The sequence below is a fragment of the Myotis davidii genome, unplaced genomic scaffold (assembly GCF_000327345.1).
Source record: "Myotis davidii unplaced genomic scaffold, ASM32734v1 scaffold228, whole genome shotgun sequence".
NCBI classification, from domain to species: domain Eukaryota; kingdom Metazoa; phylum Chordata; class Mammalia; order Chiroptera; family Vespertilionidae; genus Myotis; species Myotis davidii.
In genome coordinates this window covers 2,548,795-2,563,604 of record NW_006300104.1, presented here as the reverse complement: position 1 = coordinate 2,563,604, position 14,810 = coordinate 2,548,795, and the positions used below count along the sequence as shown (strand labels likewise).

Below are 14,810 nucleotides of genomic sequence, written 5' to 3'. Positions count from 1 at the left end.
CCTGCAAGGAATTATCTAATGCAAACGGAGCAATGCTGTGGGAGAAACTCTGTTCCAGAGAGCTCCATGCCTGCCCTCTGGGCCACTCCAGGAGGCCTGCCCTGAGGCCCCACCTGGGAGAGGTGCTCCTCCTGGTGGCCCCTACAGCCACGATCTGTCCTAACAGGTTACTGATCACTGATGAGCTGCCGCTAACCAGAGCGGTTTGGGCAAATGGTATTGGATTGATATTCACTCAGCGCTTGTTGGCTTCAAACACAAGGTCATGCCTATCTGTCTACTGACGCCTTGCTTTAATGACACTGGTGGCTCCTTCAGGTCTGGAGTGTGTGTGACAGAACCCACAGCTTTGTTCTTGCCAGAGAGGTGGTATGCTCATTGTCACTTGTGCACGTGGACAATCTGACAATCCACCTATATTGCTTAGCACAGTGCCTGGCAGGTGGCAGGCATCCTGAGAAAGTTGGCCATTATTGTTATTAGGCGATGTAAGCAGCAATGCAGTTTCCATTAAATAATAGCAAGGTTCCTTCTGAACATGAAATCCCACAAACATGTTAGTCTCCGTCATACTTCTATGCTCTTGAACAAGCTGTTTTCTGTTGTTTTTATTTTTATTGTTTTTCTTGCTTAGAATGCTGTTCTCTCTGCACATGTCTCCAAATACACTCTTTATTCTTCAGGTCTCAGTTCATGTGCCCCCTTTTCTATGAAGCCTCCCTTTTTGATTGCCCTCTTCTTTTCTGCTTCCACCATGATTCTCCACCTCATCCTGGGATCATACTGCCATTACAGTATCTACTCTATCATTAAAAACTTGTGTTAGCCGTAGCTGGTTTGGCTCAGTGAATAGAGCATTGGCCTGCAGACTAAAGGGTCCCGAGTTCGATTCCGGCCAGGAGCACATGCCCTGTTCTCTCTGCACATGTCTCCAAATACACTCTTTATTCTTCAGGTCTCAGTTCATGTGCCCCCTTTTCTATGAAGCCTCCCTTTTTGATTGCCCTCTTCTTTTCTGCTTCCACCATGATTCTCCACCTCATCCTGGGATCATACTGCCATTACAGTATCTATTCTATCATTAAAAACTTTTGTGTTAGCCCTAGCTGGTTTGGCTCAGTGAATAGAGCATTGGCCTGCAGACTAAAGGGTCCCGAGTTTGATTCCAGCTAAGAGCACATGCCTGGGTCGCAGGCTCGATCCCGAGTGGGGTGTGTGCAGGAAGCAGCCAATCAATGATTCTCTCTCATCGTCGATGTTTCTATCTCTCCCTTCCTTTCTAAAATCAATAAAAATATCTTAAGAAAAAAACTTTTGTATTAAATTTCTTCCCTATGCAGTCTGAGTCCTCCCCACCCCGCCCCCCTGGGTCAGTCATCCTGGGATCATACTGCCATTACAGTATCTACTCTATCATTAAAAACTTGTGTTAGCCGTAGCTGGTTTGGCTCAGTGAATAGAGCATTGGCCTGCAGACTAAAGGGTCCCGAGTTTGATTCCAGCTAAGAGCACATGCCTGGGTCGCAGGCTCGATCCCGAGTGGGGTGTGTGCAGGAAGCAGCCAATCAATGATTCTCTCTCATCATCGATGTTTCTATCTCTCCCTTCCTTTCTAAAATCAATAAAAATATCTTAAGAAAAAAACTTTTGTATTAAATTTCTTCCCTATGCAGTCTGAGTCCTCCCCACCCCGCCCCCCTGGGTCAGATCTATCTTTGCACCCCAGCACCAGAACACAGACATGTGGAAGCAGCAATACACATCCATGGAATGAACTCTGGGTCTGAGTATATGAAGCCCTCCAGCAGGCTTCTTCCACAAATACTTATCAAGTGTCTACCATGTCCCAGGCACTGCCCTCTCTGCCAATGAACAGTATCAGATCTGCTTTTCCCTGGTGTTCCAAGTTTTGAGCCTTTGAATCCAGAAGGTCATAAGGAAGAGTGGAGGGAAGGAAACTGGCATTTCTTCTGAGAACCTGTTTGGTTTCTTTAAGATAACATGAGTATTAGAGTCCCCATAGGGGTTTTAAAGGGTGTCCACAAATTCTTTGACAATCCTCCCTTTAATAGTGAGAGATGCATTGCTAACCCTTTCGCGTGGATTGGACTTAGTGACTCACTCCTAACGAACAGCATGTGGTGGGAGTGCGGTGTGTGGCTTCTGAGACAGTCTGTCTAGTCTTCCTCTCCCTCACTCTCCCCCATCACTCGGTCTGGGGCAGGCTGGCTACCATGTTATGAGTCTAGTCCAGCACCCCAATGGGAAGATCTGCCAAAAGGACCTCGGGCTTTCTTTCAGCAGCCACTTGATGAGGCAATCTGGGATGTGGCATCTCCAGCCCAGCCACGCCTCCATCCATCTGCAGCCCCGGCAAGCTCATGGGAGACCCTGGCCAGCACCACCCAGCTAAGCTGTTCCCAGATGTCTGACCCACAGAAACGGAGACAATATTTGTTGATTTTGTTTCAGAGGCTAAGTTTTATGGTAGTTCGTTATGTGGCAAGAAAACAAATAGAGTCGCCCAGGTCCTAGAGCCGTGGTTCTCAATCTTGGCTGGGCATAGACAGTTCCAGGAGGCAGTGTGTCCAGTGGCTGGAGAATGAGCCTGGGGTCAGAGTGGCTGGGTTGACTTTTGCTTACCAGCTGTGTAACTTGGCATACATGGCAACCTCTCCCAGCTTTCGTGGCTCCTACTGTTGTCATCCCAACTTTGTGGGCAGCTCCACCCTTCTATGCTCTCAGGCCAGAAAGCTTGGGGCTGGAGGGGGGGGCGTTCTCTTTGGTTCTTTCCTTTCACTCACATCCCACATCCAATCTGCCAGAAAACCCCGTCGGTCCCACCGATGAAATAGATTGGAATCGCCCTGTTTCCCACGTCCTCCACTGCTGCCACCTGCCTGAACCACCAGCATCTCCCATCTGGATTTCTTGGTGGCATCCGACCTGGTCTCTCTCCCTCTGTCAGCCCTGACTTCCTACAGTCTGTCCTCCACACAGTATCCGAAGGGATTTTCCCCAGCGCTGGGTTCTAGGCCTCCTTTTAGTCTTTCAGATTAAAAGCTAAAGCCCTAATGATGTCTCTGAAGGCCAATACAGTGTCTGACATGCCTCCCTACTCCCCATCTCTGACTCTGTCTCCCACGTTCTGTCCTTTCCACACTGGCACGCGCCCACCTCAGGGCCTGTGCACCTGCTGTTTCATGTGCTTTCTGCCTAACCTTCTTTAGGTCTTTTATCAAAAATTCTTCTTTAGGAGACCTTCCTGACCTGAAGTCCAATTGAAAACTGGAATAAATTCTTATCCTTCACTCCCTTCCCTGCCCCGTTTTGCTCTCTGACACTTAGCTTGATATATCATAGATTTTGCTGGTTTATTCGTTTCCTCCCAATAGCTATCCTTCCGAGAGCAGGGATTACTTTGTGTCTTGTTCACTGTTGTATCCCCAATTCTCGGTGCATATTAGGTGCTTAATAAATATCTGAAGGATTAATTCAGGTGCTTGGGTCCCAATGAATTAGAACCTGATATGTGAGTGTGGCCCAGGAATCTGTACTTCAAAAAGACACCCCAAGTACATTAGGGTTGAGAGGCCTTTTCTCAAAATGTCAGTGGGAAAGAAGTCATCATGCAAAGTTCAGCCCTCTGATCTCACCACTGAAGGCACCAAGGCCAGAGGTGGGAGGAGTTAACCAGGTCCCAGGTGGCTGGGCAGAGGAAGTAGAATTTAGGTACTGGACAACCAGCACTGGGCTCTCTGCAGCTCCGGTCTGCCCGGGCGGGCCCAATCTGGCTCCAGGGCCTGCTGAGAGGGGAACTGCTGAGTCACCGGAACCCAGGCTTCGGGCAGGGCCTGGCCCCCAGCTCAGGTGGCCTGGGGCATTGGAGCTGCACTCACCTCCTCCAAGTGACTGAGGCTGAGAGGGAAAGGCAGACCATGGTCCTGCTTTTGCCCAAACTCACTTATGGTGAAGTTATGTTAGTGTGTAAGTTCAAGAGTTGATCACAGCCTTTGAAATGCTTAACCCATTAAAAAAGTTGTAACAACTGAAAGTGGGGTTTGGGGAAATAACTAAAATCTAGCTGTGATCTGAAGGAGCTGACCGGCATAATTTGGTGCGGCCTCCATGACACTGGCTTAAAGGAAGATTAAAAAATGTTTGCATGCCTATCTGGGCCTAGGATTTCCCAAACCTGCATCACCTGGGGACACTTGTAAAAACAAAAACAAACAGAACAGGTTCCTATTATGGCCCAGATGTTGGGTTCAGTGTCTTGGATCAGGCTCAGAAATTTGGATTTTAAGGGACTCATATATGCAAGTTTGAGAAACACTGCCTGGGCCAGTAGCCTGGGCAGTAATGAGTCATGTAGAGCAACGAGGCCTTGGCATCAGGCCCTCCCTCACATCTGATCTGTTTGGAAAGGCCAAGACCCAATTCCAACATGCTGAAGGAAACACTAGTATGTCTGTAAATCTGTGACTATTGTGCTTGTCAAACCCACCTTTGAGAATTTATACTCTGCTGCTGCACAGAATGCCCCGGGCACCTATGAGCCGGCAGTGGTTGAAGATGGTCTGTCTTATCTGGATTACGCTGACGGGCAGAGGTTGCTGGGAGACGGCCCCAGGGTGTCAGCAGCGGGGGAGCTTCACCGGGTTTGGTGGGAAGACCAGCTTGGTGGTTTCCAGAGTCACACTGTTTTAAAAATATATATTTTTATTGATTTCAGAGAGGACGGGATAGAGACATCAATGATGAGAGAGAATCATCGATCGGCTGCCTCCTGCACACCCCCTACTGGGGATCCAACCCACAACCCGGGCATGTGCCATTGACCGGAATAGAACTTGGGACCCTTCAGTCTGCAGGCCGATACTCTATTCACTGTGACAAACCAGCTAGGGCGAGAGTGATACTTTAAAAAAATATATATTTTTAAATTGATTTCAGAGAGGAAGAGAGAGGGAGAACTAGAAATATCAATGATGAGAGAGAATCATTGATTGGCATGCAAGAACCGAGCCCAAAATCCGGGCATGTGCCCTTGACTGGAATCGACCCTGGGACCCTTCAGTCTGCAGGCCGACGCTCTATCCACTGAGCCAAACCAGCTAGGGCCAGAGTAATACATTTGGACCCAGGTAGCCTGACTTTTGCATTTTATGCTCTTTGTTGCTGTACTAGCCCTCCCAAAGTTGCAGAGTTTATGGTCACACACATATCCCCAGTGACACAGGAAGTGAGAAACCCTAGGCCTCTTCCCAGAAGAACACTGCTTCCTGCTCTCCTCCTCCCAACCCACCTCTCCAGCCCCACGGGCTCTCTCTGCAGGACAGCTCTAAATCCTGCAGAAGCCACCACGTCTGATGCACCTGGTTTGGCATTCATGGCTATAACCTGGACACAACTTCCCTGTGGAACGCAGAATAATGGCTCCACAGAATAAAGCTGTCCACATTCTAGTCCCTGGAGCCTGTGAATGTGCTGCATGGCAAAGGGATTTTTGCAGCTTGGCGAGGTGGCTCAGTTGGTTGGAGCATTGTCCTGATGCACCAAGGCTGCAGGTTCAATCCCCAATCAGAGCACAAACAGGAATCAACCAATGAATGCATAAATGGGAGGAGTGGCAGATTCATGCCCTGCCTCCCTGCGCCCCCCCAAAACACACACAATCAAAATGTTTATTTTTCTAAAGAAGGACTTTTGCAGATGTGATTAAGGGCTTTGAAAAGGGGAGATTTTCCTAGACTTTGTGGGTGGGCCCAATCTAACGATTCAAGACTTTAAAAGTGGAGAGCTTTGCCCAGCCTGTGTGGCTCAATGGTTGAGTGGCAACCTATGAACCAGGAGGTCACAGTTCCATTCTAGGTCAGGGCACATGCCTGGGTTGCGGGCTCACTCCCCAGTAGGGGCTTGCAGGAAGCAGCCAATCAATGATTCTCTCCCATCATTGATGATTCTTTCTCTCACTCCCTTCCTCTCTGAAATCAATAAAAAAATTTTTTTAAAAACACTTTTAAAAGTGGAGAGCCTTTTCTCGCTGTGGTTAGAGAGAGGTGATGGAAGAAGGAAGGATCAGAGAGATGCCACCCTGCTGGCTTTGAAGATGGAGGAAGAGTGGCCGAGAGCCAAGAAATCAGGCAGCCTCAACCAACCGGCGTGGTTCTGTGGTTGAGCATCGATCTATGAACCAGGAGGTCATGGTTCGATTCCTGGTCAGGACATATGCCTGGGTTGTGGGCTCCATCCCCAGTGGGGGGTGTGCAGGAGGCAGCCGATCGATGATTCTCTCTCATCACTGATCTTTCTATCACTCTCTCCCTCTCTGAAATCAATAAAAATATATGTAAAAAAAAAAAAATGAAGCTACAAAAGGCAAGGAAATGGATTCTGCCCTAGAGCGTCCAGAAAGAAATCTTGACTTTAGCTCGTGACACCACGTTGAACTTCCATCCAATAATACATTTGCATTGTTTTAAGACACTGAAGCCGTGGTGATTTATGACAGCAATAGGAAACAAATACAGTCCCCATAGAAGCTTCCTCCAACCAGTTAGTCCCTGCCAGTCTCACTCCAGGTACCATGTGTCCTCCCTCACACCTTTGCTCCTGCTGCTGCCTGTCCAGGACACTCAGCACCTCTCCCGAGCTCCTGTTAACAACTGCCTTTCCCTCTACACTGTCCTCGGCATTGACCTCTGCCAGCAGCATTCACCCGTCAGCCTGCCCCTCCCGCGGGCTCCCCTCGAGACCATGAGCTCCTTATAGGCGGTGTCTGTGACTTCTTTTCCTCCGACCCCATGACCAGAAGTGGTCCACAGAGGCCTGCACAATGGACCTGGGGCACTTATGTAGAACCCCTGGTTCTTAGTCCCCAGCTGCATCAGGATCACCCGGGATCCCTACAAAAACCCCAATTCTACCAAATCACAGTGGAAGGACGGGCGGCGGCTACGCAAGTATTATTGGGGGAAGATTCCCAAGAGTCAGAAAGTGAAAAACAGCGGAGTTGAAAAGTAGGATATGTTGCCACTTGTGTGAAAAAAATGGAAAAAAAACAAATATTTATAACAAATTTTTAAAGAATCAACTATCTTTGGAAAGATATAAAAAACAAGAGAACATAACTCCTGGTAACTTTCTAAATTCTGTATCATATATACATATTAACTGTTCACAAAAGGAAGTAAAATTTTAAAAACTCAAAATACTGATTCTGGTGTATCTCCAGAACGGACCCAGAATGCCCCAGGTGGGCCCAGGAATCTCCCTGGAAAACACTGTCCGCCAGTTCATTCCAAGTCGGGAACTGAACTGTCAGGAAGAGGGCAGAGCCAAGAAGCAAGGGATACTCGAAAGCACAAACTGGAAATGCACTTCATCAGACAAATAAATAGAAAGCTCTCCAAGGGACTGGGAAGCCCTAGAAACCCACTGACTCAGTCCCGCCTCTGCATTTTATGGGCCAGGAAAGGGAGGGAGAGTAACCTGCCCCCAGCGACACAGCCAGTCGGAGGCCCAGGCCAGTGCCCCAGGAATGACAGTGACAAGGACACTGATTCCTGCCCCTGCCCACCCTCATGCAGGGGCCCTGCTGACTCACAAGGCAGGAGGACAGGAAGATAGAGAAGAAAACACCATCTTTAATCAACCCACCTGCACAGAAACCAGGGGAACATGCCCTGCCTTGCAAGGTCCCAGTGAGAACTTGGTCCCCTTGCAAAAACTGTCTTATAAAAACAAAAGGCTTCAAAGCACCAGTGGCTAAACCCCTTGAGTAGAAAGGGGGTGGGGGAGGGGAGGGGAGATGACAATTGGCTGGGGCGGGTGGCGGGCAGGGGGGAGAAGGGAGGACTGGAGGCAGGAGTTAGCCAAGTGGTGGGGCAGCAGTCAGGCCTCAAGGGAACTGTCCCCATCGTGAGCTGTGCCCACCAGCTAGTGGGGCTGACCATCTGGGACCTCGGTGCCCGTGGTGACCAGAGGAACTCCTGGGGCTGGTTCCTTGGCACAGAACTGCACTTGGAGGGGGGTTTTAGCTCAGGGTATTTTGGCTTTAGACAATAAGAAATACTAGACTGGAGAGGGAAGAGCATAGAACAAAGTGGTCGCCATGGACGGGCTCAGGTGTGCAAACTGTCTGCACTTCCCTCCAGCTCCCGGAGGCCTCCCACCCTTCCTTACCCAGGGCCACTCCAATTTCACAGGCTGCGAGGCTGAGGCCTGATTCTCCTGCCCTTGGACTCACCAGCCAGGGCACAGGATGCAGGCTGCTCTGGCCTGTGGGGGGAGGTGGGGAATTGAATGAGCTCTCATCTCTACTTGCTCTCAAGGAAGTGTGCTGGGCCTCCTGACCCCACACCCCCACTCTACCTCTTCAGAACTCCAGGACATTGGAGTAGTCGTAAGCGCTAGTGATCTGTGAGCACTGGTGACCAGCTAGAGCGGACCAGCCCTTTTCCACTCTTAAATCACAGGTCTTCCAACCGGTCAGGTGGAGTTGCTGAGAGCATAGGGGATCATAGGTGCAGCAGCTTTAGGCACCTGGAAAGGGGGGTGACGCCGGACTGTGAGTCCCCTTTCCTGGAGAGAGCTTGAAAGGGTTGCCAAGGGTGAACAGAAGCCAAGTCTAGGCTTCCCTGTGGGCCAGGCTGAATTCAGGGCTCTGGGCTCCGTATGTCTAGTTCCCAACGAGAGAACGGGTATATTGCTTTAAGAGAGGCGCTGGCAAGTGGTGGCGGTGATGTGTAAGTATGGTGTGGATCTCATGGGTTCTAGAGTGTCCAGGCTGGAAAGGGGTTTGTTTGAAAATGGAATGTGGAGACCAGGCACTGGGTTTTGGAGGTTGAAACTACAGAAAGTACACTGTGTTCAAGGCCTGCCTCCACCAAAAGCCCCGTTGTGTGGCCTCTACACCTCTGGGCCTCAGTTTCCTTATCTGCAAAATGGGGATTATAATACCAGCCTAACCCAGGGAACTGAGTGTCAACTGAGAGAGATGGCTAGAAAGAGCTCCACCTGCTAAGGAATTATTTTAATTATTTGAGGTGGGGAAACTGAGGACCAGAGGGCAAGGGCTTGGCCAGACGTCACACAGAGAATCAGTGATGGAGCTGCGATTAGAACCCAGGACTCCTGCTCCTAGCTCACGGTGTGCATGAGTGTGGTGAGGTGGGGTGAGTCTGTCCATCCTGCCTCTACTCTCTGGACAGTGAACAGGATGCGGAGTGAAGGTTGAAAGAGAGAGGCTGGAAAAGGGAGGGAGGCCCCGGCGCACGCCAAGGCTGATATTAAAAAAAATACAAACCCCGAGATTCCCCTCCCTCACCCCGCCCCGCCCCGCCCCATCCCTGAAGTCCAGGCTGCAAAGGGCCAAGTCCAAGTCCGAGGCAGACCAGCTCGAGCCGCGCAAGCTGCAGTCAGCCCGCCAGCCACCAGGGGGCGCGCCTGCCATTTTGGCCCGAGCTCATGGCAGCAGCTGTCAGTTTAGCACAAAGCACTCGGCACGGCACCGGGGTGGGCGTGGGGCTGAAGCTACCCCGACCTGCAGGGAACAAAGGCAGGTTAGGAAAGTGGACCCCGAAAATGGGGGAGCAGAGAGATCCGATTGCTCTTCCCACCCCTCCTCTCCTTTTTACCGACACTAATGCCCGGGTCCCCCATCCCACCCTGCTCGGCGCCATGACCCACGTGTACAGAGGCTGCAGCTGTAAATGCGACGTCTTCTGGGGCGCCTGGTATCCGTAGGAGTCAAAACCGCCGATGAAGTCAACTGCAGAAGGGGAGGTGGCATATAGTTAGAAACGGGCTGGGGGCGGGGCGTCCCTAAGGGAGAAGGTTCTTGGGGGCAGGGCTTGAGCCACTTCAGGGGAGGAGACGGGGTTGGGGGAAAACGCTGGGAATGGGGGGTGCCAGATAGGGACCAGCCTTGTGGAGCCCCTCCAAGGGGCAGGGCCTGAGAGGGGCGGGTAGGGTGGTGGTGCTGGGGCCGTGGACTGGGCACCTGGACATCCGGACCTCGGTCCAGAATGGGCTGACTATATAAATCCCACCCACCCCTGGCTCCTCTCCTCCCCACTCATAGAGGGGCCGACCCAGGGCTCCCTCCCACCCAGGCCATGCGGGCCCCTGTCCAGGGTGCTGAAGACGCGGGGTGGCCCGCCGGGCTTTTCCGCTTCCTCGGGGCGCCACATACTTACAGCTGTCCTCTTCCTCCAGGAACACTTTGCTCACGTAGCAGGCGAACACAAAGCCGAACAGCTGAGGGAGGAAGAGGATGAGGAGAGGGAAGCTCTCCCTCCACCCTCTGTCCGGCCCTGCCTACCCAGGCTGGAGGCACAGGGTGTGCTCACATGAAGGCAAACCCCTAACAACTTCCAAGTTAATGACTGGGCCTTAAAGTCAAACATTCCTGGTTGCAGTCTCTGTCCTGGGGCTGTGACTTCGGACAAGTAATTATTTTACCTCGCTGGGCCTCAGTTTCCCCAGTTGGATCTGGGCAATACCTTACTGGCTTGTTAAGAGAAGAGAGAATTATGGGGGTGGGGAGATCCTCCCCAGGCAGGCTGGAGGACCCAGAGTCAACCCTTCTTAACTAGGGCTAAGCAAAGGGGTTTTCAGACTCCACTTCTGGGAGTGTTGTGAGGTGGGGACAGGAGGACTCACAGCCAGGAAGATCTGCAGGGCGCTGCTGAGGGCTTCAATGTAGGGATAGTCGAGCAGGCAGCCAGTGACAGAGATGACATGGTGGTCTTCCAGGGCCAGGCGGGAGTTCAGGACAGGTGTCACCAGGCAGCCTGGCCCGTTCTCCATCCACCAGGAGCGGTGCAGGGATGTGTTGAAGGTCATGATGAAGTCCCGGTCCTGGGGGTAGAGGGGCCTAGGATACTGAGCTGGGGTGGGGGAATCCTCCCCAGCTCCCAGGAGACTATATCTAAAGCCTATTTCACATATGCACCCTTATAGCAGCCTCCTCCCATAACTTGCTTTGAGGCGGGCATAGGGGTGAGGGGGCATGAAGAGTATGTATCTGCAGATCCACACTTGGCCAGTAGGTGGCATGGGATGACCATGCAAGCCTCCCTATTCCATCAGCAATAGAAGGGGCTGGTACTGACCCACAGAATCCCAGGATTCCAGGGCTGGAAAGATCATTAACAGTGACCAGATACAATTTTCCAGCTATTGGTGAAATCTTCAATACAGGCCCTTTCACGGCCCATCCAGCCTCTCCAATGTGCTCCCTATGTGTGACCCTGGGCAAACCTTTTCCCTCTTGGGCCTCAGTCTCTCCATGTGAAATGGCGAAGTGGCTGACCTAGGTCAGAAGTTGTTATCCATGATGTGCATCCCTGTGTTCATTAATCCATTCACTCATACAGTCTGCTAACAAATACTCACTGCATGCTGACCAGGTGCAAAGCACTGAGATGTGTGATCTTGTTTATCGCCTCAGCAATCAAAGGAAGTTGGGGTTGCTCTTATCTGAACTTACTAGATGAGGAACTGAAGTTCAGAGAGAGTAAGACACTTGCCCAAGGTCAGACAGCTAGAAAACATTAGAGCTGGATTTGAATCTAGTAGGTAGTCAAACTACCAAGCCAAATGCTCTCATTCATGTATGCTGCCTTCTTATTATCTAAGAATGAAAGTTGTGCTCTCGATGGTTTGGCTCAGTGGCTGGGGTGTTGGCCTGTGGACCGAAGGTCAAGGGTTCGATTCCTGGTCAAGGGCACCCATGTACCTCCATTGCAGGTTCCCCAGCTCTCATAGGGGCCCATGCAGGAGGCAACCAATCAATGTGTGTCTCTCTCATGTTGATGTTTCTCTTTCTCTCCCTCCCTCCCTTCCACTCTCTCTAGATATCAATGAAAAAAAAAATATCCTTGGGTTAGAATTAAAAAATAATAATAATAAAAATGGAAGTTATACCTACTCTGGGTTTACTCTTCTCAAAGCTAAATATTCCTACTTACTTCAATATGTGACATGGTCTGTTCAATTTTTCCCGAACAAACTCTACCTAATCTCTTGTTCTTCTGTAAAAATATTGATCAGCACTGAACTCGAATCTTTGCGGTCTAAACGTACAAAGTGCATGGGATTTTCACCCCCCTTGCACTGAGCACAGGTGAGGCCTAAGAGCAGCTTTGTGGGCCACCATATACTGTTAGTTTCTACAAAGCTTGTTGTTATCAACCGGGACCCCAGCCCACCTTCACACAGACGGATCTTCACCCTTATCTGCTCCATCATCATTTGTGTCTGAGCAGTGCAGAGGGGGCCAGAAACAAAAATGTGGGGTGGGGGATGGGGATAGATTATTTGGGTGTGTGGAGGGAAGTTTCTTCAAGAAATAATCCCCCCCCCCCAAAAAAAAAATCCACAAGAGATGATGGCCCAGACCCCTATCACCAGGGGAGCCTTTAGGGTGGGAGGGGAAAGGTCGGGCTCTGCCCTCTGGCACTGCCAGGCCTGAGGCTTACCTGGGACAGCTGTCCAACCTCCAGGTAGAAGCAGATGATAAATGCATTCCAGCCAACCCAGAGCACCAGCCAGGCTGCATACTGGGGAGAGCAGAGGTGGGGTCAGGGTGGGGTTTGGGGGAGGGGGCTTGCGGTACGTCCACGGACACAGAGTTAATGGACTGAGAAGACTTTTGCAGGGGACGTTATGACAATACCTTGCTCATAGAGCACTGAGAATAGTTAACAAATCATTTTTATACCAAACCGGTCTTTATAACAGCCCTGCAGGGAAGGCATTGTCCTCGCTTCAGAGGTAACTAATTTAAGGCCTAGCGAGAGTCATTTTTTCCAAGATCACACAGCTAGAAAGAGGTAGGGCTGGAACTCAAACCCAAGTCCTGGGGTAGCTAATCCTATCCATTCGGCAGAAAAACAACAGCCGCCCTGACCGGTTTGGCTCAGTGGATAGAGCGTCAGCCTGCGGACTGAAGGGTCCCGGGTTCAATTCTGGTCAAGGGCATGTACCTGGGTTGCGGGCACATCCCCAGTAGGGGGTGTGCAGGAGGCAGGTGATCGATGTTTCTCTCTCATCGATGTTTCTAACTCTCTATATCCCTCTCCCTTTCTCTCTGTAAAAAATCAATAAAATATATTAAAAAAAAAAAAAAGACAACAACAGCCATCAGACATGGCCAAGAGCTGGAGAGGGGCTGGCTATTTCCACCCAAACCCTATGCCTACAATTCCAGTGGCGGCCACCAGCAGACACAGCATTTTACACTGGTGCCTGGGCCGTCCTGAGAACTGGAGAGAAGGGTTCTCATTATCTCACTCAGATGAGAGAAAACCCTGGAAGGGCCACGTTCTCCTGGCCTCTGGGAGTTGGGGACAAGCCCTGGAATGAGGGCTAGTGGGCTCTGGTGGGAGCAGGACACTGCATGTCACTGTTATTGTAGGTGTCAAGCGTTTCTGTAGTAAATCTACCGAAAAGCCTTTTCCCTCGAGAGAGGCATGTGAATGGATCACGGAGGAAGAGCAGGGGACACAGGTGAACTGAAAATAGGAGTTTGACAGAGACCATCCAGGACTAACCAGGACTTAGAAAAAGGGAGCAGGAGGAAGGAGCCGGGGACACAGTCCACTCTGGGGATGGGCCTCAGAGCCACTCTCGGCTGTATTCTTTTTTTTTTTTAATATATTTTATTGATTTTTTACAGAGAGGTAGGGAGAGAGATAGAGAGTTAGAAACATCGATGAGAGAGAAACATCGATTAGCTGCCTCCTGCACATCTCCTACTGGGGATGTGCCCGCAACCCAGGTACATGCCCTTGACCGGAATCGAACCTGGGACCCTTCAGTCCGCAGGCCGACGCTCTATCCACTGAGCCAAACCGGTTTCGGCTCGGCTGTATTCTTGATGAACACCAAGGGACAAGCACCAAGCTTTCCCGACGCAACCGGAGGAACTAAGCTAGACCAGGCTCCTTCCTCGCACTGGCTTTCTGAGGCGGCGTGGTGAGGTGGCAGGAGCCTCCGCTCTGGGTCTGAGGCTCTAGTCCTGGCTCCGCCACCCAATAGCTGTGTGACCTTAGGAAGGGCTGCAACCTTTCTGAGACTCATTCCCTCATCGAGAAAATGGAGATGGTGCGATATACCTCGCAGAGCTGCGTAAAGATCCAACAAAGCAAGTGACATCTTAGCAGAGTGCCCAACACAAGGTGGGCACTCATTAAATGATGTACCAGGTTAAGAGTTGGATTTTTCCCTAGGAAATTCTTTAGGAAAAACACCAACCTTGCCTCCGCTGAATAAAGAAGCATTGGGATTTGGGCATTCACTTCAACAGGGCTAGAGGCAAGACAGGGCAGGGGTCTGCGTGCCTGTGGAGGGGGGGCAGTTTTGGTTGGAGGAGTGGGGGAGATGGATGGGGTGAGGGGAAGAGGTTGGCTTGGGAGGGGTCAATGAGCCATACCAGAATGAGGTACCGGGAGCGGTACTGCACCGTGCCAAAGATGCCCAGGATGACCGCCATGATGTGCAGGAAGTTGGCTAGGATAGGAGCCCATTGGTAGCCCAGGAAGTCAAAGATCTGCCTCTCCAGCGCAGCCACCTGTGGGAAAGAGCAGACTGAGGCCGTGTGCACGCCCTCAAAGGGAAGGGCAGGGACTCCTTGACCTTGTGGAGGAGGTGACATCAGTTATTGTGGTGATGAGGCACCATGACGGATTATGCAGAAATTTTGGAGCCATTCCAGCCCCGCAGTACCAAAGGGCTGCTCGGAGGTGGGACAAGTCTGTTGGGGTGGAGGACTGAGCCCTGATCATGACTTTGGGGTGGGT

The 14,810-nt window shown here is 51.0% G+C and overlaps 1 protein-coding gene across 2 annotated transcripts; it reads right to left on the bottom strand.

Moving 5' to 3' along the window:
* Nucleotides 1–7,629: 7,629 nt before the first annotated feature.
* NKAIN1 (Na+/K+ transporting ATPase interacting 1) lies at nt 7,630–14,590 on the bottom strand. 2 transcript variants are annotated; one of them, XM_015572318.1, is made up of 6 exons: nt 14,444–14,590; nt 12,489–12,569; nt 10,669–10,866; nt 10,203–10,263; nt 9,694–9,775; nt 7,630–9,547 (listed from the first exon to the last, which is right to left on the bottom strand). In XM_015572318.1, exons 1-6 carry the CDS (start codon nt 14,501–14,503, stop codon nt 9,538–9,540), a joined length of 492 nt encoding a protein of 163 aa, XP_015427804.1. In that variant the 5' UTR covers nt 14,504–14,590; the 3' UTR covers nt 7,630–9,537. The 2 variants fall into 2 exon arrangements, with proteins under 2 accessions (XP_015427804.1, XP_015427803.1); XM_015572317.1 differs by lacking the exon at nt 14,444–14,590 and having other exon boundaries at nt 10,669–10,882; nt 12,489–12,559.
* Nucleotides 14,591–14,810: the final 220 nt, after the last annotated feature.